Here is a 25,903-nt window from a genome sequence, read left to right on the forward strand (position 1 = left end):
CCTGTGAACATGCGCAGTAACAGACGCGACCTTCTAGTGGTAGACACCCACAATCCCACAATCCTCTGGTCTCTCATTTCCGCTTTTTCTAACTCAGCCGTAAGTGGCGTTTCTGTCTGTCGCGCAACCGTGTCCAGCGCCTCCAGGAAAAGAGGGCTTTTCTGTTTGTTGTCGTTGTCGCCGTTCACTGTTTGGAATCACTGAAGTTTCGGGAGTCACCGCTGCTGCCATCAACATGTCGGTCCCAAGTGCACTCATGAAACAACCGCCCATTCAGTCTACGGCTGGGGCCGTCCCGGTTCGCAATGAGAAAGGTACTGTGCTGAGCTGTTTTCCAGTCGGATCTTACCTCTCCCTTCCTCAGCATACTCCAAACCTACCAAGACAGACCACCCCAACCTCATCAAACCTTAAGATTTCCCTGCCCCTTGTTTCTTTGACTTTTCTCATCAAACTCGTCCCGATCGCGTTGCTCATCTGTTTCCTATCGCCTGTCTTTTGCCCTCACACTAAGCATCCCTCTTCCCTTGGACTCCATGTGTAAGTTATACTAGTATACATAGTGAATGCCTGTTTTTGCACAGCGTCGTGCGGGATACAGCCCCTCTTTTGTTAAAGATAGCAGCCTGTTTGTGCTCCTTGTAAAACTCTTAACATTATTTTGTGTGTCTGTCTCCCTCTACTGCATCACAAGCTCATAACGTCCTTGAGACAGGAACCGGGTCTTTTTACAGTTTTTATTCCTTTCAACCAACGCAGTGACTATTAAATTGAATACAAACCTGTGTAAGGCAGTACCCTTAACCTTAAGAAACTCATATTGTAGATGCGAGACATGTAAAAAGAGGCAAATTCTAAGCAGTGTGCAGTCTTTCACAACTGTGATTCTTGTCACATAGGTGATATAAACCAAACGATGTGGGAGGGCAGAGAAGGAATAATCTCTTCAAATTGGTGGAATCAAGGAAAGCTTCTTGAAGAAAGTAGCATATGTGTTGCTCCTTAAAGGATGAATAGGATTCCAGGGCAGATGGAAGAAGCAACATTATACCTGTTGGGGGAGTTAAACTAAAGAGTCCATTTTTTTCAAGAAGGATTTTGGAAAATAGTATCAGCTCTTTCTTTTTTGTTTTTTAAATAAATGTACCTATCCTTACACAATTTGGATATTTTATTTAATTTTTTTAATTCAACATGCCTTTTGAGAAGTAGCCTTTTATAACCTACAGATGTAGTTCATTTTAACTATGTAGGAATTCCATTGTATAATTACACCAGTTTATTCCCTACTGAGGAGTAGTTAGTTGTTTTTTCTTGTGTTACAAACAGTGCTGTAGTTCTTTTTTTTTTTTTAAAGGAAATTTTTTTTAATGTTTTATTTATTTCTAGGAGAGAGAGAGAGAGAGAGNGCTTCACTGACTGAGCCAGCTAGGCACCCCCGGTAGTTGTTATTCTTAAACGTGTCTCTTTAGTGCACTGTGTAAGAATTTCTCAAGAGTAGACTCCTAGAAGTTCATCATCAATATAACTAGCTATTTCCTTTCTTTTTAAGTTGACTTATTTATTTTGAAAGAGGGGGAAAGGGCAAGGGGGCCAGAGAATCCCAAGCAAGCTCCGCATTGTCAGTGCAGAGCCAAACATGGGGCTGAGACTCAGAAACCATGAGATCATGACCTGAGCTGAAGTCAAGAATTGGACACAACCAACTGAGCCAACCCAGATGCCCCATAACTGGTCATTTCCAGTTGCTCTCCACGTGGGTTTTAAGAGCATTAAGAGTTTGTATTTCCCCACATATTCATCAACCTACGTGATTATATCAGGTTTTTAAATTTTGCCTAGTCTAATAGGTAAGAAATGATATCTCATTATTTTAATTTACATTTCCCTGATTACTAGTGAGACAAGGCATCTTCATACATTTATCAGTTCTCTAGGTTTTCTCTTCTCTGAATTACCTGAATTCTGTTTCATAGGCATTTTTAATTTTAGTGTTATCAGATTTATCAACTTTATCTTTTATAGCATGTGCTGTTTGTATATTGTTTAAGAAATACTTCCCTAGGGGCGTCTGGGTGGCTCAGTTGGTTAAGCATCTGACTCTGGCTCAGGTCATGATCTCACACTCCGTGAGTTCGAGCCCCACATAGGCCTCTGTGCTGAGAGCTCAGAGCCTGGAGCCTTCTTCAGATTCTGTCTCCCTCTCTCTCTGCCCCTCCCCAACTCATGCTCTGTCTCTCAGAAATAAATAAATGTTTAATATTTTTTAAAAAAAGTACTTCCCTATACTGAGATTATAGATATTCAAATTATATTTTCCTCATTTTTTAAAAATGTTTTTATTATTTATTTATTTTGAGAGAGAGCACATGTAAGCAGAGGAGGGGGAGAGAGAATCTCGCTATATCAGTGCAGAGCCTGACATGGGGCTTGATCCCACAAACCGAACATGAGATCATAGCCTGAGCCGAAATCAAAAGTCAGACACTTAACTGAGCCACCCAGATGCTCCTATAAATATTTTCTATTGTCTAATAAGTGTTTGTATATACTAAACAGGATTGAACGCACAGTTGTGCAAGACACACTCTAAGGAGCTTATTATCCAGTAGGGATGTAAATGTTTAAGGTACATTTTTCACACTTGGGTCTTTAATCCATCTGGAATTTTGTGTGTGTGGTGTCAGAGATCTAATTTTACTATTTACCTTATGGTTAACCATTTATCCCTACTGCTCCATTGTTTGACTAGCCCATCCATTCTCCACTGCATTTTAATGTCTGTTCTAGTCATAGAAGTCTAGTAATCTACCAAGCTCTTGTACATAGATTTGTCTGCTTTCTGATCTGCTCCATTGGTCTCTATGTATATCCTCTGAGTCAATGACATACTGTTTTAATTACTATAAGGTTTTTTTTTAATGTTTTATTTATTTCTTTTTGTTTTGTTTTGTTTTATTTATTTCTGAGAGAGAGAGAGAGGGAGATACAGAATTTGAAACAGGCTTCAGGCTGAGAGCTAGCTGTCAGCACAGAGCCCGACGCAGGGCTCGAACCCACGAATCATGAGATCATGACCTGAGCTGAAGTCAGACGCTTAACCGACTGAGCCACCCAGGCGCCCCTAATTACTATAAGTTTATGTGCTGCTGAAGTGAGCACCCTAATTACTATAAGTTTAAATAAGTCTTGCAATCTGATTTTTAAAAAAACCTTCCCCACTTCACCATTTTTGTTGTTGTTGTTTTCTCATTAAGACTTTATTTTTTAGATCAGCTTTAGGTTCACATTTCCCATATACCCTCTGCCCCTACACAGGCACACAGCCTCCTCCATTATCAACATCCCGCACGAAAGTGGTATATTTGTTGGAATTGATAATCTACATTGACACAGCATAATCAACCAAAGCCCATAGTTTACATTAATTACTCTTTGCATTGTATCTTCTATGGGTTTAGACGAACATTTAGTGACATACATCCATTATTATGGCATCATACGCAGTATTTCCACTGCCCTAAGAATCCTCTGTGTGTTGCCTATTCATCCCTCCTCCAGCCCAACCCTTGGTTACCTGTTTACTTGGTAGTCTGTTTACAGACTCCATAGTTTTGCCTTTTCCAGAATGTCATGTATTTGGAATCATACAGTGTATAACTTTTTCAAATTGGTTTCTTTCACATAGTAATATGTTTGTAAGTTTCCTCTATGTCTTATTATGGTTTGATAGCTCACTTCCTTTTAGCACTGAATAATACCCCATTGTCTAGACATACCACAGTTTATACATTCCCATGGAGAGAGGTATCTTGGTTCCTTCCAAGTTTTGGCAATTATGAAAAAGCTTAAGTAAAATCAGTGTGCAAGTTTTTGTGTGGACATTAGTTTTCAGTACCTTTAGGTAAATACCAAGGAGTGCAATTGCTGGATCATATGGTAAGAGTATGCTTAGTTTTATAAGAAACCACGAAAGTAGCTGTGCCATTTTGCATTCCCACCAGGAATGAGTAAGAGTTGTCGTTCTACATCCTCACTATGCTTCGGTGTTATCAGAGCTCTGTAATTTGGTTATTCTAATACACGTGCAGTGGTATCTCATGGTTTTATTTTGCATTCCCCTGATGACATATAATTTGAAGCAACTATGCTTATTTGCCATCTGTGTATCTTCTTTGGTGAGGTGTGTTAAGGTCTTTGGCTTCACCTTGTTCTTCAGAATTCCCTTGGTTCTTTTTGACCTCCTATTCTTCTGTGTGATTTTAGAATTAACCTGAGGACAACTGTGAATGAAATTGCATTAAAATTACAGGTCATGCATTTATTGATTCACTTGGGCACAGTTGTCATCTTCTCATCCTTAAATAGGATATATTTCTCCTTAAATAGAATATATTTCTCCATTTTTAGACCTTTTGGATCTTCCAATATAATGATATATTTTTCCTCCAAGAATCCTTGTATATCATTTGTTGAACTTATTCCTTGGTATCTTGTAGATTAGTTAGTATTGTAAATAGTAATTTTTTAAGTTTATTTATTATTTATTTTGAGAGAGAACACGCAACTGTGCACACAAGTGGGGAAGAGGCAGAGAGAGAATCCCAAGCAGACTCCACACTGTCAGCACAGAGCCTAACTTGGGGCTCAATTTCACAAACTGCGAGATATCACCTTAGCTGGAATCAAGAGTCAGATGTTTAACTGACTGAGCCACAAAGGCTCTCCTGTAAATAGTGTGTTTAAACTTTATTTTCTAATTTATGTAGCTAATGTATAGGTACACTTAGCTTTTATCCAACTCTATTAAGGATTCTCCCTGAATTCATTTTTAGCTTGCCTGTTTGTTAATCTTATATTTTCTACATAATCACAGTCTGCAAATTATGAGGGTTTTTTTTTTCTTTGCAATCTTTACCTTTTATCTCTTTCTTACTGCCCTAATTAGAACCATAACAAAATGTTGACTAGAAGGTGTGTTAGGGACAATGTAAGAATGTCCCTAATTTTTTTAGGGACATTTTTAAAGGAATGCTTCTAATTTATTATTAAGCATAATATATGTTGTTAAGATTATGTAACTTAAGATATATATTTTTTAGGGGTGCCTGGGTGGCTCAGTCAGTTGAGCATCCGACTTCGGCTCAGGTCATGATCTCAGAGTTCGTGGGTTCGAGCCCGGCATTGGGCTCTGTGCTGACAGCTAGCTCAGAGCCTGGAGACTGCTTCAGATTCTGTGTCTCCCTCTCTCTCTGACCCTCCCCTGCTCATGCTGTCTCTCTCTCTCAGAAATAAATAAAAAAACATTTTAAAAAATATATTACTTTTAAATAGTATGTTATGGGGCACCTGGGTGGCTCAGTCAGTTAAGTGTCTGATGTTGGCTCAGGTCATGATCTTACAATTCCTGAGTTGGAGCCCCACATCAGGCTCTCTGCTGTCAGCACAGAACCCGCTTTGAATCCTCGGTCTTCTTCTCTCTCTGCCCCTCCCCCACTTGCACATAACTCTTTCTCCCTCTCAAAAATAAATTTAAAATAAACATTAAAAAAAAAAGAATGGGTCGTTTGTGTGGTTCAGTCATTTAAAAGAGTCTGACTTCAGCTCATGTCATGACCTCACGATTTGTGGGTTTAAGCCCCATATCGGGTTTTGTGCTGACAGCTCGGAGCCTGGAGCCTGCTTCGGATTCTGTGTCTCCCTCTCTCTCTGCCCCTCTCCCACTCATGCTCTGTCTCTCACTCTCGCTCTCTGAAAAATAAACATTAATAAAAATAAAAAAGAAAACACCATTAGATGAATAGATGGTTGGATAGTTGCTCTCTTCTCCTGCTTCAACTCTTCTTTACCAGGAACACAGGGCTCTCTACCTACAAAAGCAGAGGTTGAAGGACATTGGGAAAGAGGCTACTGAATAATAAGTTATCTTTATCACCCAGGTGAGATTTCGATGGAGAAAGTGAAGGTAAAACGTTATGTGTCGGGAAAGAGGCCAGACTATGCCCCTATGGAGTCCTCAGATGAGGAAGATGAAGAATTTCAGTTCATCAAGAAAGCCAAAGAACAAGAAGCAGAGCCTGAGGAACAGGAGGAGGATTCATCCAGTGACCCTCGACTGCGGCGTTTGCAGAACCGTATTAGTGAAGATGTGGAAGAGAGGTAATGACTAGGGTTATGTTTCCCTGGACCTAAACCCCTATAGGTTACTTAATAACAACAACAATAAGAGCTAATACTTGAACAGTACTTACTCTGTGCCCAGGACTGTTCAAGTAAATTTCCTAATGTAATCTACCCAGTAATCTTATAAGGTATGTACTGTATCCCAATTTACAAATGAGGAGACTGAGACACAAAGGAGTTAGGAAAATAACATGACCAAATGTATGTAACCAGCAAGTGGCAGCCAGTAAACACCAGGTTACCTCTGGTCCAAAGGCCCTAATTAACTCACTAAGCACAGACCATTGGTTGGTTTGTTAAGGGGAGTCTTAAAATTGGAGAAATTGAATTGGTCCACTCACTTGTTTTATTTATCTATTTTTTTAAATATGTTTTATTTTTTATATTTGCGAGAGACAGAGACAGGGTGCAAGCAGGGAAAGGGCAGAGAGATGGAGACAATCTGAAGCAGGCTTCCGGCTCCAACCAGTCAGCACAGAGCCCGAGACGGGCTCCAACTCAGGAGCAGTGAGATCATGACCTGAGCCGAAGTTGGATGCCTAACCGACTGAGCCACCCAGGCTCCCCAACCACTCGTTTTAAGGCTAATGAGGGGAAATGACACTGATAAAGTAGGAAAAAAGGCCTGATGAATACATGGTCTCATATAGGAAAGGGAGCCTCCCATTGAAGGATGTTGTATGTTGTGTGTTGATTGAGACATTACCTTACAAAGTAGACCGGACATCCCAAACTTTCACAGTTCATATGTCTTAGGAATTTTTTCAGAGAGCCCCCAGGCCTAAAGAGTGTTATTCTATTAAGTAGTTAGATCCAAATAATTTCTAAATATTCACGTTTTAACATTTAAAGCCGTTTGCAAAGTACAATACATACAAAAAAGAACATTTTTATTTCATTCTTTTTTTAATATCTTTCAATTTTTATTTTATTTTATTTATTTTTTTTTTTTGAGAGAGAGATCATCAGCAGGGGAGGAGCAGAGAGGGAGACAGAGAATCCAAAGCAAGCTCCAGGCTCCAAGCTGTCAGCACAGAGCCCAATGTGGGGCTCAAACTCACAAACCATGAGATCCTGACCTAAGCTGAAGTACGACACTTAACCGACTGAGCCACCCAAGTGCCCCATGTTTTTTTTTTTTTGTTTCATTCTTACATAACTGTCATCACTTAATAGTGCGGTTTGTGTGCCTCTTGGACACTGAAAACTTCTCAAACCTTGGAATCTGATTGGCACTGTCACTCTCATTTTCTGTACCATATTGATTTTCTTGGAGTACTTTTTAATTCAGAAGCCACCAAAAATCCAGTTTCACAAAGATACAGTGTCACTGAAAAGAAACCTAGTGTGATCTAATGTTGAAACTGAACCACCCAGGGACGCCTGGGTGGCTCAGTCAGTTACGCGTCCGACTTTCGCTTAGGTCATGATCTTGCGGTTCGTGGGTTCGAGCCTCGCATCGGGCTCTGTGCTGACTGCCAGCTCAGAGCCTGGAGTCTGTTTCAGTCTGTGACTCCCTCTCTTTTGACCCTCCCCTGCTCACGCTGTCTCTCTCTCTCTTTCTCTCAGAAATAAATAAAATATTTATAAAAAAAAAAAAAAACCTGAACCACCTGGAGCTATAAAGCAATCCCAGCACATCCATGTTTGTTACAGTGCCTCGTGATGCCTCAGCTTACATTTAATGTTTTAGGTCCAACTTGACTATTTGCTCTGACACTTTGTTGTTTTGGTTTTGGTTTTTTGTGGGGTTTTTTGACCAGTTTGAATTGTAAGATGCTATATCTGTATTGGTTTAATTATGGTTAGTTGGTTGGTTGGTTTTTATTTAAATTCAAGTTAGTTAACATGCAGTATAGTATTGGTTTCAGGAGTAGAATTCAGTGATACAGGGGCACCTGGGTGGCTCAGTCGGTTGAGCGACCGACTTCGGCTCAGGTCATGATCTCGCGGTTTGTGGGTTCTATCCCCGAGTCAGCTCTGTGCTGACAGCTAGCTCAGATCCTGGAGCCTGCTTCAGATTCTGTATCTCCCTCTCTCTCTGACCCTCCCCTGCTCACGCTGTCTCTCTCTCTCTCTCTCAGAAATAAATAAAACATTAAAAAAATAAAAAAATAAATAAAAAGAACTCAGTGATTCATCACTTACATACAACACCCAGTGCTCATCCCAACATGTGCCCTCCGTAAGGCCCATCACCCGTTTAGCCTATCCCCCGACCCCTCCAGCAACCCTCATTCATAATAATGTCTTATGGTTTGCCTCCCTCTCTTACTTTTCCTTCTCTTCCACTATGTTCATCTGTTGTATTTCTTAAATTCCACATGTGAATGAAATCATATGATATTTGTCTTTCTTTTTTTTTTTATGTTTTATTTATTTCTAGGAGAGAGAGAGAGAGAGAGAGAGAGAGACAGCGTGAGCAGGGGAGGGTCAGAGAGAGAGGGAGTCACAGACTGAAGCAGGCTCCAGGCTCTGAGCTGGCAGTCAGCACAGAGCCCGACGCGGGGCTCGAACCCACGAACTGCGAGATCATGACCTAAGCGAAAGTCGGACACTTAACCGACTAAGCCAGAAATCCGCCCCGATATTTGTCTTTCTGTGACTGAGTTATTTCACTTGACATAGTACACTCTAGTTCCATTGCTCCGACACTTTGAATTAATTTCTTTTATCTGCACCTCACTTTCTCCCTCTCAAGACTTCAGTTGTGTTTAATTTTTATTTTAATTCCAATTAGTTAACATTCAGTGTTATATTAGTTTCAGGTGTACAATATAGTGATTTATCACTTGCATACATCACGCTGTGCTCATTGTGACAAGTGCACTGCTTAACCCCTCATCATATACTTCACCCATATCTCCAACCTCCTTCCCTTTGGTAACCATCAGATTGTTTTCTATAAGTAAGAGTCAGTTTCTTGCTTTGTATATTACTTTTTCCCTTTGCTTATTTGTTTTGTTTCTTAAATTCCACATGAGTGAAATCATATGGTATTTAAGACTTCAGTATTAGGGCGCCTTGGTGGCTCAGTCCGACTTCAGCTCAGGTCATGATCTCACAGTTCGGGTTCGTGGGTTCAAGCCCCACGTCGGGTGCTGTGCTAACAGCAAGCTCAGAGCCTGGAGCCTATTTCAGATTCTGTATCTCCCTCTCTCTCTGACCCTCCCCTGCTCATGCTGTCCCCCTCTCTTTATCCCTCTCCCTCTCTCTCTCTCTCTCAGAAATAAAACATTAAAAATAAATAAATAAAAAGACTTCAGTATTAATAAGAGCAAACATCACATCCAGGTGCTCTACAACTAAGGAATGTGGTTGGTGCCCTTGTTTTTGTGACATTGGTGTTATACCTAAATATGCTGTTTTTCAGATTGGCTCGACATAGGAAAATAGTGGAACCTGAAGTGGTAGGAGAAAGTGACTCAGAAGTAGAAGGAGATGCATGGCGCATGGAACGAGAAGATAGCAGTGAAGAAGAAGAGGAAGAAATTGATGATGAGGTATAAAAAAGGAAAATGGGAAGTTCTTTCTAGGTCCAAGAAAAAGTTGGGGCCTATTTGTTGAGGTCCCAAAGGCCCAAGCTTGCTGCTTTTGGCAGAACTCTGATCTAGTGTTCCCTGTTTGTCGGAAATAGAGTTGAAAATAAAATGGTGCTGGGTTCCTGGGTGGCTCAGTCTTTTAAACATTTGACTTCAGCTCAGGTAATGATCTAACCGCTTGTGAGGTCCCACATTAGATGAGCTCCAGTCCCACTTTGATTAAACTCTGCTTCTCTATCTCTCCCACCCTGTCTTTGTCTCTCTCTGCCCCTTCTGGGATTCTCTCTCTCTCTCTGCCCTTCACTCACTTGCACCCCCCCCGTGTGTGTGTGTGTGTGTGTGTGTGTGTGTGTGTGTGTGTGTGTGTGAGAGAGAGAGAGACAAAGAAAATGGTGCTACATTGTATTTACTTATATCAGAATTTGTTAAGCTTGATGAAGGAAAAATAAGAACAGGTCATTGGGCTGACTGACTTGGGCATATGACTTGATAGGAAATAGAACGGCGCCGTGGTATGATGCGTCAGCGAGCACAGGAGAGAAAAAATGAAGAGATGGAAGTCATGGAGGTAGAAGATGAGGGACGTTCTGGGGAGGAGTCAGAATCAGAATCTGAGTATGAAGAGTACACAGACAGTGAAGATGAGATGGAGCCTCGCCTTAAGCCTGTCTTCATTCGAAAGTAAGTATCTCATAAAGCAGGTCTGAGAATAGAAGCCTCTTTTCTATCTCATGCTTTTCTGAAATGTTAGCACCAGGTGAAAGTCTTCTACCCAGTTCCCTACCTGTGCAAAATATTTGCTGAGGAATATCTTGGAGGTAGTAGAGAGCCCGAGTTGGTTTTCATGTCTCTCTTTCCAGTTAAAGAGCACATAAGCTGCCCATGGCCCTGTAAGGCATGAAATTAAACTTGAAGAGCAAATTCCTATTCCTTTCCTAATGGGGAGAAATCCTACTACTTACAGTCCAGCCGGTTCCTTATTCTTCAGGCAGTTCTCAAAAATGAATGGAATTGTGATGCTCTAAATACCTGAGGTGACTCCCAGTTTGGGTTCTTTGCAAATAATAGAGCCAGAGATTGTTGGGCTTTCTGATTTGGATGGGACTTGAGTTAGAGGACAAAGAGCTCCACTCTAAGGGCTTGGGGCAATTAACAGGACCTCTATGCTGCAGGAAGGATAGAGTAACAGTCCAAGAACGTGAGGCTGAAGCACTGAAACAAAAGGAGCTGGAGCAGGAAGCAAAACGCATGGCTGAGGAGAGGCGCAAGTACACACTCAAGGTATTGGGAGTGGCTGCGAGGGTTGCACACAAGGAGGAGTGTGCTTAAGTTTGAGGAAAACAAGGAAGTCCAACAGTTGAATTGTTCTCCTTACCCAGATTGTAGAAGAGGAGACCAAGAAAGAACTGGAGGAGAACAAGCGGTCCCTGGCTGCCCTGGATGCTCTCAATACTGATGATGAAAATGATGAGGAAGAATATGAGGCATGGAAAGTTCGGGAGCTAAAGAGAATCAAGAGGGACAGAGAAGATCGAGAAGCGTGAGTAATAAGATAGGCATAGAATTTAATACCGCTAATGGGTCAAGTTCCTAGTGGGGTAGCTGTGAGACTCAACACCTACAGTGAGTTCCATTTCAGCTTTCTTTAGTGTTCCTGTAACTGGGTGAGTTTCCCATAATTAGAATGTGGCTTATTACAATAAAATCCGGGAAAAGAAACAGTTTCTCAGTGTTTTTCTATGATAGAGTGCCAGCCAATACTCCCTGTATTTTCCCTAGTAGACACACAGAAGTTACTCAGTGTTATCAGTTATCTATTCTTGCATAAAAACCCAACCCAAAATTGGGTGACTTGAAACAATTGATTATCACTCACAGTTTTGGAGGTTGGCTAAACAGTTTCTCTGCTGGTTTCACCTGGGCTCTCTTACGCAGCTGTATCCAACCAGAGGACTAACTGGGCTAGAAAGTCCAAAACAGCTTCATTCGCATCTCCATTGTTAATCCTGACTGTCAGCTAGAATGCCTCACTTCTTCAGTGGGCTAGACGCTTCCGTATATAACAGTCTCAGGGCAATATTCCAAGAGGGTAAAGGGGGAAACTGGCAAGGCCTTTGAGGTTCACGTGTCATTTCTGTGAAAGGGCATGCATACTGTAAGGGGAAGAATTTGTGGCATTTAAATAATCTACCATAGTCCCTGTTGTTAGAGTAGAATCATTTCTGAACTGCATCACCCATTCTTGAAAATTACTAGGAATAAGAGGGTAATCCCAGATTGTACAGGGAAACCATCACTAGAAAACCCTGTCCTCAGCCTGCAGTTTCTAAAGATTTTATCCTGGGTTTCAAGGGGTCCATATACTCTTTAAAATTATATATAAAATTATGTGTACTTTTGTATTTTTCTGGAGAAAGGGAATCTGTGACCCCTTCTCCCAAAGAGAGCATTAAGCAATGTACTTAATGATGGTAGCCCTTGGTTTGTGACACGTAAGTATATATACAATTACTAAAGAAATACCACTAAAATCTTAACACGGTTATGTTAAATTCAGATTTTTTTAAAGCCACGCAGGCTTCTTAGGGAAGGGGAATTAGTAACATTGCTAAATCAAGCAGTAATAGTATGCCTGAACCTTTAACAGCTAGAATCAACTTTTAAAGCTTGTAATAATGAAGACCACATCAACATTTTATTTCTTGGTCCCCTGATCTGAATTCCTAACAGGCAATGGCTAGAATTAAAGAAGGTAAATAATGCTTGATAGGAGATGAGACTGCGTTATGTTCAGATAATTGAGTCTTTCTGAAACTGGAATGATTCTAACAGTTTTGTTCTCTGCACAGTCTTGAGAAGGAGAAAGCAGAAATTGAACGAATGCGAAACCTAACTGAGGAAGAGAGGCGAGCTGAACTTCGGGCAAATGGCAAAGTCATTACCAATAAAGCTGTGAAGGGCAAATATAAGTTCTTACAGAAGTATTATCACCGGGGTGCCTTCTTTATGGTAAGAAGTGAAAAGGGAATAGGAAGGTTGGTTTGTAGAAATAACTCCGAACCCGTGAGTTCTTTTTTCTCTCCCAGTAATAAACTGTCCTGGGATGTTACTTTCACTTGCCAGTGGTCAATTTTCCCAGTTGCTCTTTATCTCTGAAGACTATAAACCCAATAGAAAAAAGCATTTGGCAGCAGGATTTTAGAAGTAGCCGCAAATATTCTCTTTTGGCCTCTGCTCTCAGAAGGAAATGATGTAATTAAAGAATTGAGGAACTGAAATACAGAGATAGTGATCTACATAGATATATTCTAGACTGTTCAGATCCCCACAACCAATTAGATATCACTGTTCATAGCCAAGTGAGAAATTTTGCTTATGCAAAAATCAGGCTCTGCAAATAGCTTTACATTAACTCATATTTGGGAAGCAGAAATTTAATTCACTTTATTTTAAGCTGACAGGAAGTGACCTAAGCCTAACCAAAAAAATGGTTAATCAACCATTACGTGTAGTATCAAGATTTTGCTCTTCATATAAAGAGCAAAGTCAGTAATAGAGTCTCTTGACCCTATAAAGCGATGAAGACTTCTTCCAAATTCTTTAGATTATACCAGTGATAGTTCCTTAATAGAGACATGTCAGGAAAGAGAATGGGAGAACTGATTGCATTTATTACCGTAATACTCTGTGGTTTGTTAAACTATTTCCTGATGCTAAAGGAGTTTGTATCAAAAAGTAGTTTCTTCAGGGGCACCTGGGTGGCTCAGTTGGTTAAGCACCTGACTGGCTCAGGTCATGATCTCACAGTTCATGGGTTCAAGCCCCATGTCAGGCTCTGTGCTGACAGCTCAGAGTCTGGAGCCTGCTTCCGATTCTGTGTCTGTCTGCATGTGTGTGTGTGTATGTCTCTCTCTCTCTCCCCCCCTCCCCCCTCCCTCCTCCTCCCTCCTCTTTCTCTCTCAAACATAAACATTGAAACAGTTTTTTTTCAAATGCTGTATGTCAGACCCTAAATATTCCCCACTGCAGCTAAATCCCTGCCTTTCACTGTAGATAACCAGTAAAATTTTTAAAGTTCAGTGGAGGGTTCCTTCTTCCCCTCCAAAATCAGTTTCGATCTATTCAGCAGGAAATGTTCACTTATTATGTAGTTTTCCAGTTCACATAGTGTTTTGGGTTTTTTTAAGTTTTATTTTTTATTTATTTTTTGGGAGAGAGAGAGAGAGAGCAAGCAAGCATGGGAGGGGCAGAGAGAGGGAAAGAGAGAATCCCAAGGAGGCTCCACACTGTCAGTGCAGGGCCCAAACTCAGTGACCATGAGATCATGACCTGAGCTGAAATCAAGAGTCAGACACCTAACTGACTGAGCCACCCAGGCACCCCGCCCATATAAATTTCTAGATTGGAGTTCGTGGAGATTATGGACTACTTCCTGTACTGCTTCAAAGTCATAAAGTATCATTACTTACTCATTTCAGCAACTTTCGTAATCAAGCTTCTGCATTGCTGACTAAGTATATAAGGAAAGGTTTACGTGAAAGTCTTTCGGTGCACATATTCAATAAACTCTTCTCATCTGGATGAGAGGAGAGTGAAGTTAAAATGTCTTCTGAGATTAAATGAGAGACTCTCTACCTCTAACAAGGAGAAAAGTAGATCTCACAAAAACTGTCTTATCTTTAAATCCTTTCTATAGCTGAAGAGAAAAGAATACTCCAAAAGTGTGTTTGGTTGAAGGTCCGCACTCTTCCACAAAGCTTTCCTTAACCAAGATGATGCTGTTTTAATTCCTTCAGCACATGTGTTTGTAATTTGTATCATGACAGTACGGTGCTAATAGGTTGATTTGAAACTATTCTCTATAGTTATTTTTTATAGTTAAATAACCTTTTGAGCATTTACTGTGTAAAGGGCACTACTGGGTTTTTTTTGTTTGTTTTGAGGTAGGCTCCATGTCCAACATGGGGCTTGAACTCATGACCCTGAGATAAGAACTGAGCCAGCCAGATACCTCAAGAGCACTACTGTTTAACACTGCTAGAGGATGTGTAATTCGTGCCCTCAGATGGCTTACAACCTAAAAATGGGGCTAAAGGCAAATATATGCTATACTATAACAAAAGGACAAGTGAAAATACTGTGGGACTTCTGAAAAGGGAGATGTTTTATTTTGTAGGAGATGGAAAAGAATGACATAAAGGAGGTGACATTTAAGATGTGTAAACTTCCTGACTTCAGTATTAGGAAGACATTCCAGGTGAAGGGACTAGGAGTGAAGGCAAAAAGTATCATCTGTAAAGGGAAGTTGCAAGGAGAGGTAGATTAAAACTATATGGTATTTGGCCTTGACTACTACAGAGTTGTGTTTATTTAACAAAACAGAAACACTGAAAGTTTTTGAGTATGGCAAATGTGTGAGAGTGTTTTAGAAAAAATCTATTCACAGTGTGTAAGATTGATTCCAAGAATACACTATAACCCAGATAATGGGAACTTATAAGAGTGGTGGGACACCTGGGTGACTCCAGTCAGTTGAGCATCCAGCTGATTTCAGGGTCATGAGACGGAGTCCCACATTGGGCCCAGTGCTGAGCATGGAGCCTACTTGAGATTCTCTCTCCCTCTCTCTCTGTCCCTCCCTCCCCCCCCCCCACTCTTTTGCGCGCTCTCTCGCTCTCTCCTCTCTCTCTCAAAAATGGGTGATGGCATTAAGGAGGACATTTGCTGGGATGACCACTGGGTGTTATATATAAGTGATGAATTACTAAAATCTACTCCTGAAATCATATGTTAACTAACTTGGATTCAAATTAAAAAAAAGTATTTGTGGCAACTCGTGCACAAAGATTACTCAAATTTTATTTTTTTTAATATTTTTTTCATGTTTTATTTCTTTCTGAGAGAGAGACAGCGTGAGCAGGGGAGGGTTAGAGAGAGGGGGAGATACAGAATTTGAAGCAAGCTCCAGGCTCTGAGCCAGCTGTCAGCACAGAGCCCAACATGGGGCTCAAACCCACGAACTGTGAGATCATGACCTGAGCCGAAGTCGGACACTCAACTGACTGAGCCACCACCGAGGCACCCCAAGATTACTCAAATTTTGAATCTGAGTAATTAAGAAAATGTTCCTACTTACGAAAGAAGTTAGAGACTGATTTGGAGAGGATATGATTTTCACTTTAGATGTGAGTCTGAAATCCCATCAGAATATCCAAAGTGTAAGATATAATACAATGGGCAGTAGAAAATTCAGGAGCAGAGATTTGAGAGGCTTCTACAGAGTTGAAGTCATATGACTGAATGAACATATTGAGTTCAGAGAGAATATAGCCAACTTTCAGGAAATGTTTACATTTTGGGAAGAAAAAGACAACACAAAGGATAAAAGTAACATCTCCCCTAGATGTAAGCTCTTGAAGAATAGGTTTAGTGCCTTCTTTGTATCCCTTGTTGTGGCTTAATAAATTTGTGATTTGAATATATGGGAAATAAGAACCATGAGGTTGATAAGATTCTTTTCTACAGGATGAGGATGAAGAAGTATACAAGAGAGATTTCAGTGCACCTACTCTGGAGGATCATTTCAACAAAACCATTCTTCCCAAAGTCATGCAGGTAATGGCATACCTTAAGAACAAGTGAGAGAAAAGTAATATATTGAGGCCTGGGACATGATGTTTGGTGGTGTAACTCATCTATCCTTCCTTCAGGTCAAGAACTTCGGGCGCTCTGGTCGCACCAAATACACCCACCTTGTGGATCAGGACACCACCTCTTTTGACTCAGCATGGGGCCAAGAGAGTGCCCAGAACACAAAGTTCTTTAAACAAAAGGCAGCTGGGGTACGAGATGTATTTGAACGGCCATCTGCCAAGAAGCGGAAAACTACTTAGAGTTCAACTATTTATTCTTCCAGCTGTGGGACACAAGGGGACGTCTCAGTGTCTGGTCCTTGATTTGATTTTACTATTATTTACATGGCCCCTATATCCAACCTATTGGACCTACTGCCATACTTGTGACACTGGGTAACCCACTCTTTGAAGGTGCTTTATGAGGTTTGGACTCATGCTGAGAAACCCACAGGAAAGCACTATCCAGGTAGGATTAGAGGCTCCCCACTTAAAACCATTTCTGAGAAATCTTAGGTTTCATCACTCTGCCTTCCTTCCCAAATTACTTGGGACTATTGCAGGTTTCTTTTTCCAGCCTCTTAGTTTGGGTTAGAAACATGGGCATGTAAGTGGACAGTGCTACCTTAAGGAAATCTAATCTCATGGATAGTGGTTTTGCATTTTTGGTTGGAGTCAGTTTTTCTAAGTGAACATATTTTTTGATCCATTTATGTATGTGTATCAAGAAGTAAAAGAATCATACATGAAGAGGTTTTTTATGATACTGGAAATAAAATGTGCAGGCTAACAGGAATCTACCTGTTAACTAAGATAAAAGCAGAGAATTGTTGGGCAGAGTGTTTTACATTTTATCACCTTGCTCTCAGAAACAGACTCCGATGTTAGATAGGCTGTATTCTAAGTGGCACCCAGATTTACTCCATGAGGAGATAGATGTATGGTTCTCCTTGCTCTCTAAACTATAACTGTATTTAGAACAAAAGTTGACCCATGAAACGTGGAAACCAAGTACTTACCAGTATCTTCTCCATGCCCAGCTTCTGTATCAAGGACAGCACAGTGCTTTCCCAGTTGCAATATAATAACATCATGCTACACTTAATTTCAGTGACTTTCCACTTAATATTCACAACATAACCACCCTGCACATGGCAGAGCACTAGGAGTCCTAGGAGTTGTAAGGAATGACATTTAATCATTTAATTTGTGGGAAGGCTATTTCTCAATTACATAAAAAGGTGAGAAGGCCAAGGTCTTTTTACAGTCTTCTAACTGCCCCACTGGAAGAAACACTCCTAAATCTCTAAATGTCCTAAAATAAAAATAGGAGTATAAATTACTATGAGGTAATAAACCCATAAAGATGAGTATACGTCACTCTTGTGTGGGCCAGAGAGGGATACAACCTAAGAGTTACCCTAGATCCAAAATGAGATTAAGCCACTGAAAGGTTATCTTGAGAGTGTGCCCCTATGCACACGCATGAGCAGGGGAGAGGTATAAGAGAGGGAGAGAAAGAATCCCAAACAGGCTCTTTGCTGTGAGTGTGGAGCCCCACGGGGCTTAATCTCACAAATCATGAACTCATGACTTGAGACAAAAATCAAGAGTCAGCCGCTTAACCGACTGAGCCACCTAGGCACCCCAAGACATTGAAATTCTTTAAAGAACATGTTTATAGCTATTTGAGTGTCCACTCTGAGGCAGGTGCTAGGTCAAGCTTTTTACCTTCACCAACTCATAGGTTCTTAAAACAGTCTGTCAGGGGGGCCTAGGTGGCTCAGTTAAGTGGCTGACTTCAGCTCAGGTCCTGATCTCACAGTTTGTGGATTTGAGGCCCATGTTGGGCTCTGCTCACAACTCAACCCTGCAGCCTGCTTCAGAATCTGTTTCCCTTTATTTCTGCCTCTCCCCCACTCGTGCTCTCAGAAATAAACGTTCAAAAATTCTTTTAAAACTATATCAGGTATGTATCATTTTACAGTTGAGGAAGCTCAGCAAGTGAAATGGTCTTCACTCCAGGATGGAAAACGGAATGTAAGGTACAGCGTTAATGGTGTCTCAGGATTCAAATACTAAATCAACTTCATAAATCAAAGTCTTTCATAGATTAATTGTGTATAAGATCTAAGCTTTGATATCTTCTATTGCACTTGCCATGTTTCCACCTTAGTACTAAATTCTAATTCAGTGGCTTATGAACAAGACTGGTCGTTTACGTCTATATATAGTGGCTCCTTAGCAAGTACTCCTCTTTCAGTTATTCATAAACCACTGTAGAGACTATACCATGGGCTTCAGCAATTTTGCTGAGACTCCATATATATCTGAATACTGTTGAGAGCTAGTTAGATGAATTGAGCCTGACTGGCCACCTGGCATCTACATGTGAGCATGAGGTCATAAGGTATTTTTCTACACTGATCCTTCATATAGTTTCATTAAATCCTGGGGTGTGAGGGGAGTTGCTTAAATTCAGTTATATTCTAACATGTAAATTTGCCACAGTAAAATACAGTATGATATATATAGCACTCGATCCAAGATAATTGCAAAAACAAGGATAAGTCTTTATTGAAATAAAATAATCCAGTGAGTGGGTCTGAGGAAGCACAAATCAGTTGGTTAGGGCAATAAGTGCCTCTACCACGTTTCCCATGTGTTCCCTCAAGCTCCGTTCTGCTGCTGCTCGTGAGATCTCCATCTCTGTCATCTGTAGGAAAAGGATCAATGATGTTACCTTACCCAAGCCTCTTCTGGAGTATTAAAATGCCACCAAGACTTGCAGACACTACTGGTTTAGGTAAAGAACCCCAATTAAGCAATGTAAACTTGTCTGCCCATACACTAGTTAAGCATTACTACTCACTATCAGCTCCAGATCTTCCTTCTTAATGGTGACTTTGGCCAGTTCCTTCTCTCTGTAAATGTTCATGTACATTATTAGTCCTCATTCTCTAAACTCACCAGTCCTCACCATCCCAGAAAGGATCATTCCCAGCTGTGCCTTCCAAATAAATGACTTCTGACAAACAGTGTTGAATGAAAACACAAATTGACTCCCATTCCCTCACCTAACACCCCCTCCCCTCCTGTCGAGTCTAGGAGAGGCAGTAGGGACTGTCAGGAGGCCGTCCAACCAACACGAGACTAAGTAAACCTTACATATGCAGGAACAGGTGACAGAGCTGATGAAAGGTACGAGGTATAAAGCTTAAGGATGCCTTAATTTTTGTACGAGGGAAAGAGATGAACTGGTAGGGCTGGCTGCGCGTACAAAAAACTTACCGCTCCTGTTTGGCTTTCTGCTCCCGGGATCTTCTGTCTCCAATTACGGACATCGCCTATGGGGGGGGAAGATCTAGTCACAGCTCTGCTACCCACAATTCCTAACAATCTAAAAAGCCAATGACAAGGGGGTCAGGGGGTCCATTCGTGATGACGAGTGTATCAAGAACCAAGGCCTAGATTTAATTCAATTCTGTCCACCTTAAGTCCAATCTTTATCAAGCTCCCTTTGCAAGAGGAGGGCTCTAGTGGCGGTTTCCCTTTCGCTTCATCCCGCCAACGAGATGGAGTCCCCGTCTTGGAGCGACGATTCCAGTTACAACCTGAGAGGCCGCTCGGCTTTCAGCCCACCCAGACACGCTCACGGCCAACCTTACCGTCTCCAGATTGGAACTCTGGATCTCCTTCTCCTCTGCGTAGTCGGTGACTCGCTCAAGGTCCGCCGCGCCGCTGTCATGCTTCCGTGGCTTCTCTGGAGGCCGCTCCGGGCCGCTGGTCTCAGTCTCTAACTCCAGCTCCACATCACCCTCGGTAGCCATATCGATCCCACCGTGCACTCGCACAGGCCCCTCCCCACCCACGAACACTTCCGGTAGCTGCGCCGAAACTTCCGCCCGGAGAGGACGAGGCGGGGCTGGCCTCGGGCCACACCTTTATTAATGTTTTGGTTTCTAGAAGCATCAGCCAGGACATCAGGTCGCCTCTCAGGCTTCCTTTCAGGGTTCTAGTATTGTTTTCTCCAAGGCCGTCTCCCACACCTAGCCCATCAGCACTCCAGACCTTCCCAACTGACATACTTCTCTTCACCTAGATTCTACCCGCCCCAACACCACCACCACCCCGCCCAAGGAATTCTGTTCAACCAGGATGGGTACCGTCTAATCCTAAACCAATTAAAAATGCTAATCCACCAGAGGCCAGATTTGCAAACTGCTCCCTAATCTGGGGAGAACAGCTTGAGTGGCCCAAAGGCAGGGGAGAAAAGTATCTGCACAGAAACATTTGAATTTACCACATCCTGGAGGTCGGTGTTCTTTTCCTGATGTCCCCCCCATTCTGCCTTAGACTGGATCACCACCCCAGCACTGTGGCACTTCATGGCTGAAGACCAAACAAAACTGCTTTCTCATCTACCTTCCATCTGGTGAACCTGGGCTTAATCCCTGGGACCAGGATGACGGGTGCAAAGGCAGTCGCAGGCCCCAGCACCTCCCTCCGCCCGGCACAACGCACTGGACTCAGCAGTGTCACGGTGAATCCTCCCTTCTATCAGGTGAGAGCATAGACAGCATACTTGGTCAGAGAGGCTTGAAAGGTCCCTAGAGCAACGACTGTCTGGAAAAAAAAAACGGTAGGGAATGGTGGCTGAAGCTGGGGAGGAAAACCCACAGGGCCAATAAAGATGATAGGCCTTCTTTTGCCCTCTGAGACCTTTCTCTTTGCTGGAGACTACTACCTATCCTTCCACCTCCCAGTACCAGATCTGTAGGTTTACAGAAAGGTGAGCGGCCAGGTGTGACTTAGGCTTTTAGGAAGGTCTACTCAGGCCTGCATCAGTACTTATGATGAAAGCTCTACTTGATGTCAGTGGAAGGCAATCCTAAATAGCTTGGAACCAGATTCTGAGAATTCCTGAGTAAAAGGAAAGAAGAAAAGGGAAAGGGAAATTTGGGAATTCAGCTTCTTGGTTTAATCTAATGCATACATGTAACCTAATGCATAATGTCTTTCCTTAGCTAATCTCTACCTTGCTGTCCTACATCTGCTCTACCCCCCAGGTGTCCTGCTGTGGGTCTGCTCCCTGTACCTGCTGCTGCCATTCTAGATGGCCCCTTGTCACAAAGTCTACTTGTAGCCGCCTGTTCTACATCCTCCTTCATGTGGGGGCCTCAGCAGTCTGCTGCCTTCTGCTGTCAAGAACAGTGGTGGAAAGGGTCTGGGGGAAGGCATACAGGGTAAGTGAGAGGGATCAGGTTGCAACATGAGAAAGAAGAAAAAAAGAGAAAAACTCAATGGACAAAAGATTCATATTGGGGGTAGGCGACAAGTGAATGGATAATACCCATGAGAAGTAGTATTTCTCTGTACATGATGACTGTCCCTGACATTTCTCACATGCACTCTCCCTCCAGATCCAGATGCCCTCAGGGTTGTGTGCCCATCTGTTCGGCTACTCTCACTGCCCAATGCTCAGTGGTCCTGGGGCTGTGTACCGAGTATGTGCAGGAACTGCCACCTTCCATCTGCTGCAGGCTGTGCTGCTAGTCCACCTCCACTCCCCTACCAGCCTGCGGGCACAACTACATAATAGGTGTGTGTATATAGACTTTGGGTGGGATGAGGATGGGGAGGGAAGTAGACGTAAGCTAAGTAAAGGAAATTTCAAGATGAAGTAACAGTGTAAAGTCCAAAAACCGGTTTAAGTCTCTACTTCTGCCATACTTACTGTGTGACCATGAGCCAAATACTTACACTCGAGTTTCTAGTTTCTAAAATGGAGATAACAATGAGGTTATTATATGCAAACCCTTTGTCAACTGTGAAACACTGTCCAGACATTATTCAGGTATGAGTTAGAATTTGGAATAGGCTGCAATGGGCCAGTTTCTAGCCCGTCTCACGTGGGACTGCTTCCTCCTTTCCTATACTTAGTTGTCTCTTCTCTCCGCTTTCCTATACTTTTGGTTTTTCCTTTGCCTTTCTCCACGGGCACTGTTCACTCTCCTTTGCCTTTTCTTGAGTCTTGTTTTGTCTCCTAACCAGCTTCTGGTTCCTCAAACTGCTGTTCCTGCTAGGTCTCTGTGCTGTTGCCTTCTGCATCCCTGATGAGCATCTCTTCCCAGGTACCTTCCGTCTCATATCCTAATTAGCAGGAGTAACCTAAAAGATTTTCTAAGAAAAAGAGAGGGTAGGAAGAAAACCAGGAGTAATGATATGTTCAGCTATATTTTCCCACTGGTGCCCCACTTGTAGCCTGGCATTACATTGGCATCTGTGGAGGCTTCACATTCATCCTGCTGCAGCTGGTGCTTATCACAGCCTTTGCCCATTCCTGGAACAAAAACTGGTAAGGAGCATCTCTAACCCCAAAGGTTCTTCTTGGGAAGGTTGTGTGACATTACTAGAGGGAATAGGGTTAGGCAAAGGGTCAGTGGTCCCAGAACTTCCCACTGAGCATTATCAAAAAGCTCAGAAATGTGATGATTCTGTGGGCTGGGGGGGGGATGAGTAATCACACCAGTGTTCCAGAACAGGGGGAATAGTAATAGGTAAAAAGAAGTGAAGCCCCAAGCCACTGCCCACATTCTACCCTTAGGCAGACAGGTGCAGCCCAAGACTGCCGCTGGTTCCTAGCTGTACTGCTGGCCACGCTGGGATTCTATAGCATGGCAGGTGTGGCAGCTGTGCTCCTGTTCCATCACTACACACACCCAGCTGGCTGCCTGCTCAACAAGATGCTGCTTAGTCTGCACCTTTGTTTCTGTGGCCTCCTCTCCTTTCTCTCCATCGCTCCCTGCATCCGCCTCAGTGGGTACATGCCTCGTGACATTACAAATCTGGAAGGCCTTTAGCATAGAAATATTCATTAGCCTCCCTAATCTTAGTCAATTGTCTGCTTCCTCCAAAGGGTGGGATTATAATGTAGTTGGGGTTATAGTGTAGACGTGGTTAAGAGTGGAAATGACTACCCTATACATTAAAGCAATGATCTCCATTCTCCCCAGAGCAACCCCGTTCTGGCCTTCTACAGGCCTCCATCATCAGCTGCTATATCATGTACCTGACTTTCTCTGCACTGTCCAGCCGTCCTCCAGAGAGTGGTAAGGACCAGACATGGACTCTCTAAAACCAAATTTTTGTTCCTGCCAAATACTTAAGTTCTTTATTCTTACCACCCTTCTTATGTTGCTCCTTCTCAGTTACCTTTGAAGGACAGAATCACACTCTGTGCCTGCCTGGCCAGAGTAAAATGGAATCGCAGACACCATATAGGTCTCTGGCAGTGCTGAGTACTGGCATCATGTACACTTGTGTGCTTTTCGCTTGGTGCGTAAAAGTTATCAAGGGGAAAGGTATGAGAGAAGGGAGGATACCCAGGACAGAGAAGGATGGTCAGGAGACTGTCTGGGATCATGGTTTATTTGAACTTGAGAGCAAGACAAGAGTGAGGAAAGTTCCCCATAAACAGAAACAGTTTCTAAGAATAGCACTTGTCAGATGATCTGTATGAGATGAAGGGGGCAGGGAGAATGACTTAAGAATTAAAAATATGTACAAAGATCTTAGGGCCCTCACATGACAAGATTTATAAATCTTTATGGTAAACGGGCTCTGGGGATATAGTACCCTCCCAAGAATTACCAACATGGACCAGCTAGCAATACATGGTCTCCAGCAACCCTTCTTGCTATTTGACTGGACCTGAGAACGGTCTCTTCTTTCTCAGCAATGAGGCTTCCTACCTGGCTGAGGTATTTGGGCCCTTGTGGATCATCAAGGTTTACAGCTATGAGTTCCAGGTGAGGATGGAGAGCTCAATATCCCCAATGCCCTTACCCCCCCTTACACACAAAGACAAACACACACACACCCTACCAACCTCTACCCAGAATACTCAGATTCTAGCTGCTATTACCTTTTATTGAGTACCCACAATGTGCTAGGCACTGTGCTAGATACTTTACATTCATAATCTCTTTTAATTTAATCCTCACAACAACCCTGTGAGGTAGGTATTTGCTCCATTTTACAAATGGAGAAATTGAGGCACAAAAGGTTAAACATCTTACCAAAGTTTTCATAGCCAGATATATGCTGGAACTAGAATTTGAACCCAGATGTGCCTCCACTTTGTATACCAGACTATCTTTTCAAAGGGGAGTTTTCTGTATTAATATCCTCAACTTTCTTAAAAGTTATTCCAAAACATGCTGCCTTTTGTTTTACAGAAGGCTTCACTCTGTTTCTGCTGCCCTGAAACAGTGAAACCAGAGGAAGGTGAGTGTCCATAAGAACGACCATTAGAAAGTGTAGATTTCAACAGAGTGCCAAAGAGTCCTGGAGCGCCTTCACAAAAGAAACTGGGGGAGGAGGGAAGAAGTGTTTTTTAGCGGCACTGCTCCCAGCAGCCCTTCCCTCTCTCCAGGGCAGAGGGGTGGGGCTGCCAGGCCAGCTGACCAAGAGACCTCTCCAGCTCCTCCAGTACAAGCCCAGCATTTCTCCTACAGCTATTCTGCCTTCCATTTTGTCTTCTTCCTTGCATCACTCTATGTCATGGTTACCCTTACCGACTGGTTCAGGTAGGATGAAAGTGGGCCTGGGATATACTTCTGAAAACCTATTTTAGGAAGAACAATTTAAGGCCAGTCCTAAGGGTTCTCCGGAGACAAACATGGGTCCGCCATCATCTTTGGTGGGGAGGTAGGATAGGTCTAAAACCTAAGATCCTACATAATTCTCTAACCAGAGACTTTGGTTTCACAGCTATGAGGAAGCAGAACTAGAAAAGACCTTCACCAAGGGTAGCTGGGCTACCTTCTGGGTCAAGGTTGCCTCATGCTGGGCCTGTGTACTCCTCTATCTTGGGCTGCTACTGGCACCATTCTGTTGGTCCCCCACCCAGGACCTCCAGGCACCTACTTTCAGGCAACACTGCCATCGCATCAGTACTGCAAGGTAACATATTCAGTCTAGGTACTGTTAGCAAATTAGGGTTCCCTTGAGGTTGTATTCCTAGTTTTGACTCAGGAACTGTCCAGTGCAGCAGACACCTCAAGGACAATGGGCAGCTACCTCCCTTTAGACTGAAGTCAGTACTATGAATAGGAGAAAGTGGCTCTACATACTCTAATGCCAAAGGCAGAGTATATGAGTCACTGCAGCTACCGTTACATCTTTACCCCAGCTCAAGAACTTAACACCCAAGTCAGCAGCTCAGGAACCACTGATCCCAGCAGACAGTGCGGCACCAGCCCTTTCCTGGCTCTCAGCATGGAGATGGGGGCAGGAAAAGACCAAGGACTGAAGACTTACTTGGGTCTGCCCTTGGAGACAAAAAGGAAAATAAGCAAGCCCTGGGCCTAGGGAGATAAGCAGCCCAGAACAAACCAGGTCACAGAAAGAAAAGAACAAAGACCACCCTAGGTTTTAATCCTGATCTTGAGGTCAAAGGAAGCAGGAAGACAAAAACCACCCTCAATCCTTGAAGAATGACAGAACAGAAGAGAATATGAACACTAGAGAGCAACTGACCAT

General features: G+C 42.6%; 3 protein-coding genes across 3 annotated transcripts; 2 read left to right on the forward strand and 1 right to left on the reverse strand.

The window, feature by feature from the left end:
* Positions 1-98: 98 nt before the first annotated feature.
* On the forward strand, positions 99-18,320 carry MFAP1 (microfibril associated protein 1). Its single transcript, XM_077764529.1, has 9 exons — positions 99-314; positions 5,940-6,159; positions 9,557-9,686; positions 10,219-10,406; positions 10,898-11,006; positions 11,105-11,265; positions 12,575-12,734; positions 16,251-16,340; positions 16,436-18,320. The coding sequence occupies exons 1-9, from the start codon at positions 236-238 to the stop codon at positions 16,616-16,618; spliced, it is 1,320 nt and encodes a 439-aa protein (XP_077620655.1). The 5' UTR covers positions 99-235; the 3' UTR covers positions 16,619-18,320.
* A 586-nt stretch (positions 18,321-18,906) lies between these two features.
* On the reverse strand, positions 18,907-20,238 carry HYPK (huntingtin interacting protein K). The gene is made up of 4 exons (XM_077764534.1): positions 20,026-20,238; positions 19,649-19,704; positions 19,230-19,281; positions 18,907-19,073 (listed from the first exon to the last, which is right to left on the reverse strand). Exons 1-4 carry the CDS (start codon positions 20,185-20,187, stop codon positions 18,978-18,980), a joined length of 366 nt encoding a protein of 121 aa, XP_077620660.1. The 5' UTR covers positions 20,188-20,238; the 3' UTR covers positions 18,907-18,977.
* A 584-nt stretch (positions 20,239-20,822) lies between these two features.
* Positions 20,823-25,407, forward strand: SERINC4 (serine incorporator 4). The gene is made up of 12 exons (XM_077764537.1): positions 20,823-20,921; positions 21,427-21,603; positions 21,781-21,959; positions 22,412-22,491; positions 22,622-22,715; positions 22,965-23,176; positions 23,374-23,469; positions 23,569-23,695; positions 24,096-24,168; positions 24,598-24,646; positions 24,795-24,948; positions 25,133-25,407. Exons 1-12 carry the CDS (start codon positions 20,823-20,825, stop codon positions 25,326-25,328), a joined length of 1,536 nt encoding a protein of 511 aa, XP_077620663.1. The 3' UTR covers positions 25,329-25,407.
* Positions 25,408-25,903: the final 496 nt, after the last annotated feature.

This window comes from Crocuta crocuta, unplaced genomic scaffold, assembly GCF_008692635.1.
Source record: "Crocuta crocuta isolate KB4526 unplaced genomic scaffold, BGI_CrCroc_1.0 scaffold102, whole genome shotgun sequence".
Lineage (NCBI taxonomy): Eukaryota > Metazoa > Chordata > Mammalia > Carnivora > Hyaenidae > Crocuta > Crocuta crocuta.

Bases quoted from the DNA above. Each gene is read 5' to 3' on its own strand.
- MFAP1 (XM_077764529.1), top strand. From the start codon at position 236: ATGTCGGTCCCAAGTGCACTCATGAAACAACCGCCCATTCAGTCTACG. The intron at 315-5,939 runs GTACTGTGCTGA...TTTATCACCCAG, and splicing joins CCCGGTTCGCAATGAGAAAG to GTGAGATTTCGATGGAGAAA. The intron at 16,341-16,435 runs GTAATGGCATAC...TCCTTCCTTCAG, and splicing joins TTCTTCCCAAAGTCATGCAG to GTCAAGAACTTCGGGCGCTC.
- HYPK (XM_077764534.1), bottom strand. From the start codon at position 20,187: ATGGCTACCGAGGGTGATGTGGAGCTGGAGTTAGAGACTGAGACCAGC. The intron at 19,282-19,648 runs GTAAGTTTTTTG...GAACATTTACAG, and splicing joins CAGAAAGCCAAACAGGAGCG to AGAGAAGGAACTGGCCAAAG. The intron at 19,074-19,229 runs GTGAGTAGTAAT...CTTTTCCTACAG, and splicing joins AGGAAGATCTGGAGCTGATA to ATGACAGAGATGGAGATCTC.
- SERINC4 (XM_077764537.1), top strand. From the start codon at position 20,823: ATGACGGGTGCAAAGGCAGTCGCAGGCCCCAGCACCTCCCTCCGCCCG. The intron at 21,960-22,411 runs GTGTGTGTATAT...TCTCCTAACCAG, and splicing joins CGGGCACAACTACATAATAG to CTTCTGGTTCCTCAAACTGC. The intron at 24,647-24,794 runs GTGAGTGTCCAT...CCCTCTCTCCAG, and splicing joins AACAGTGAAACCAGAGGAAG to GGCAGAGGGGTGGGGCTGCC.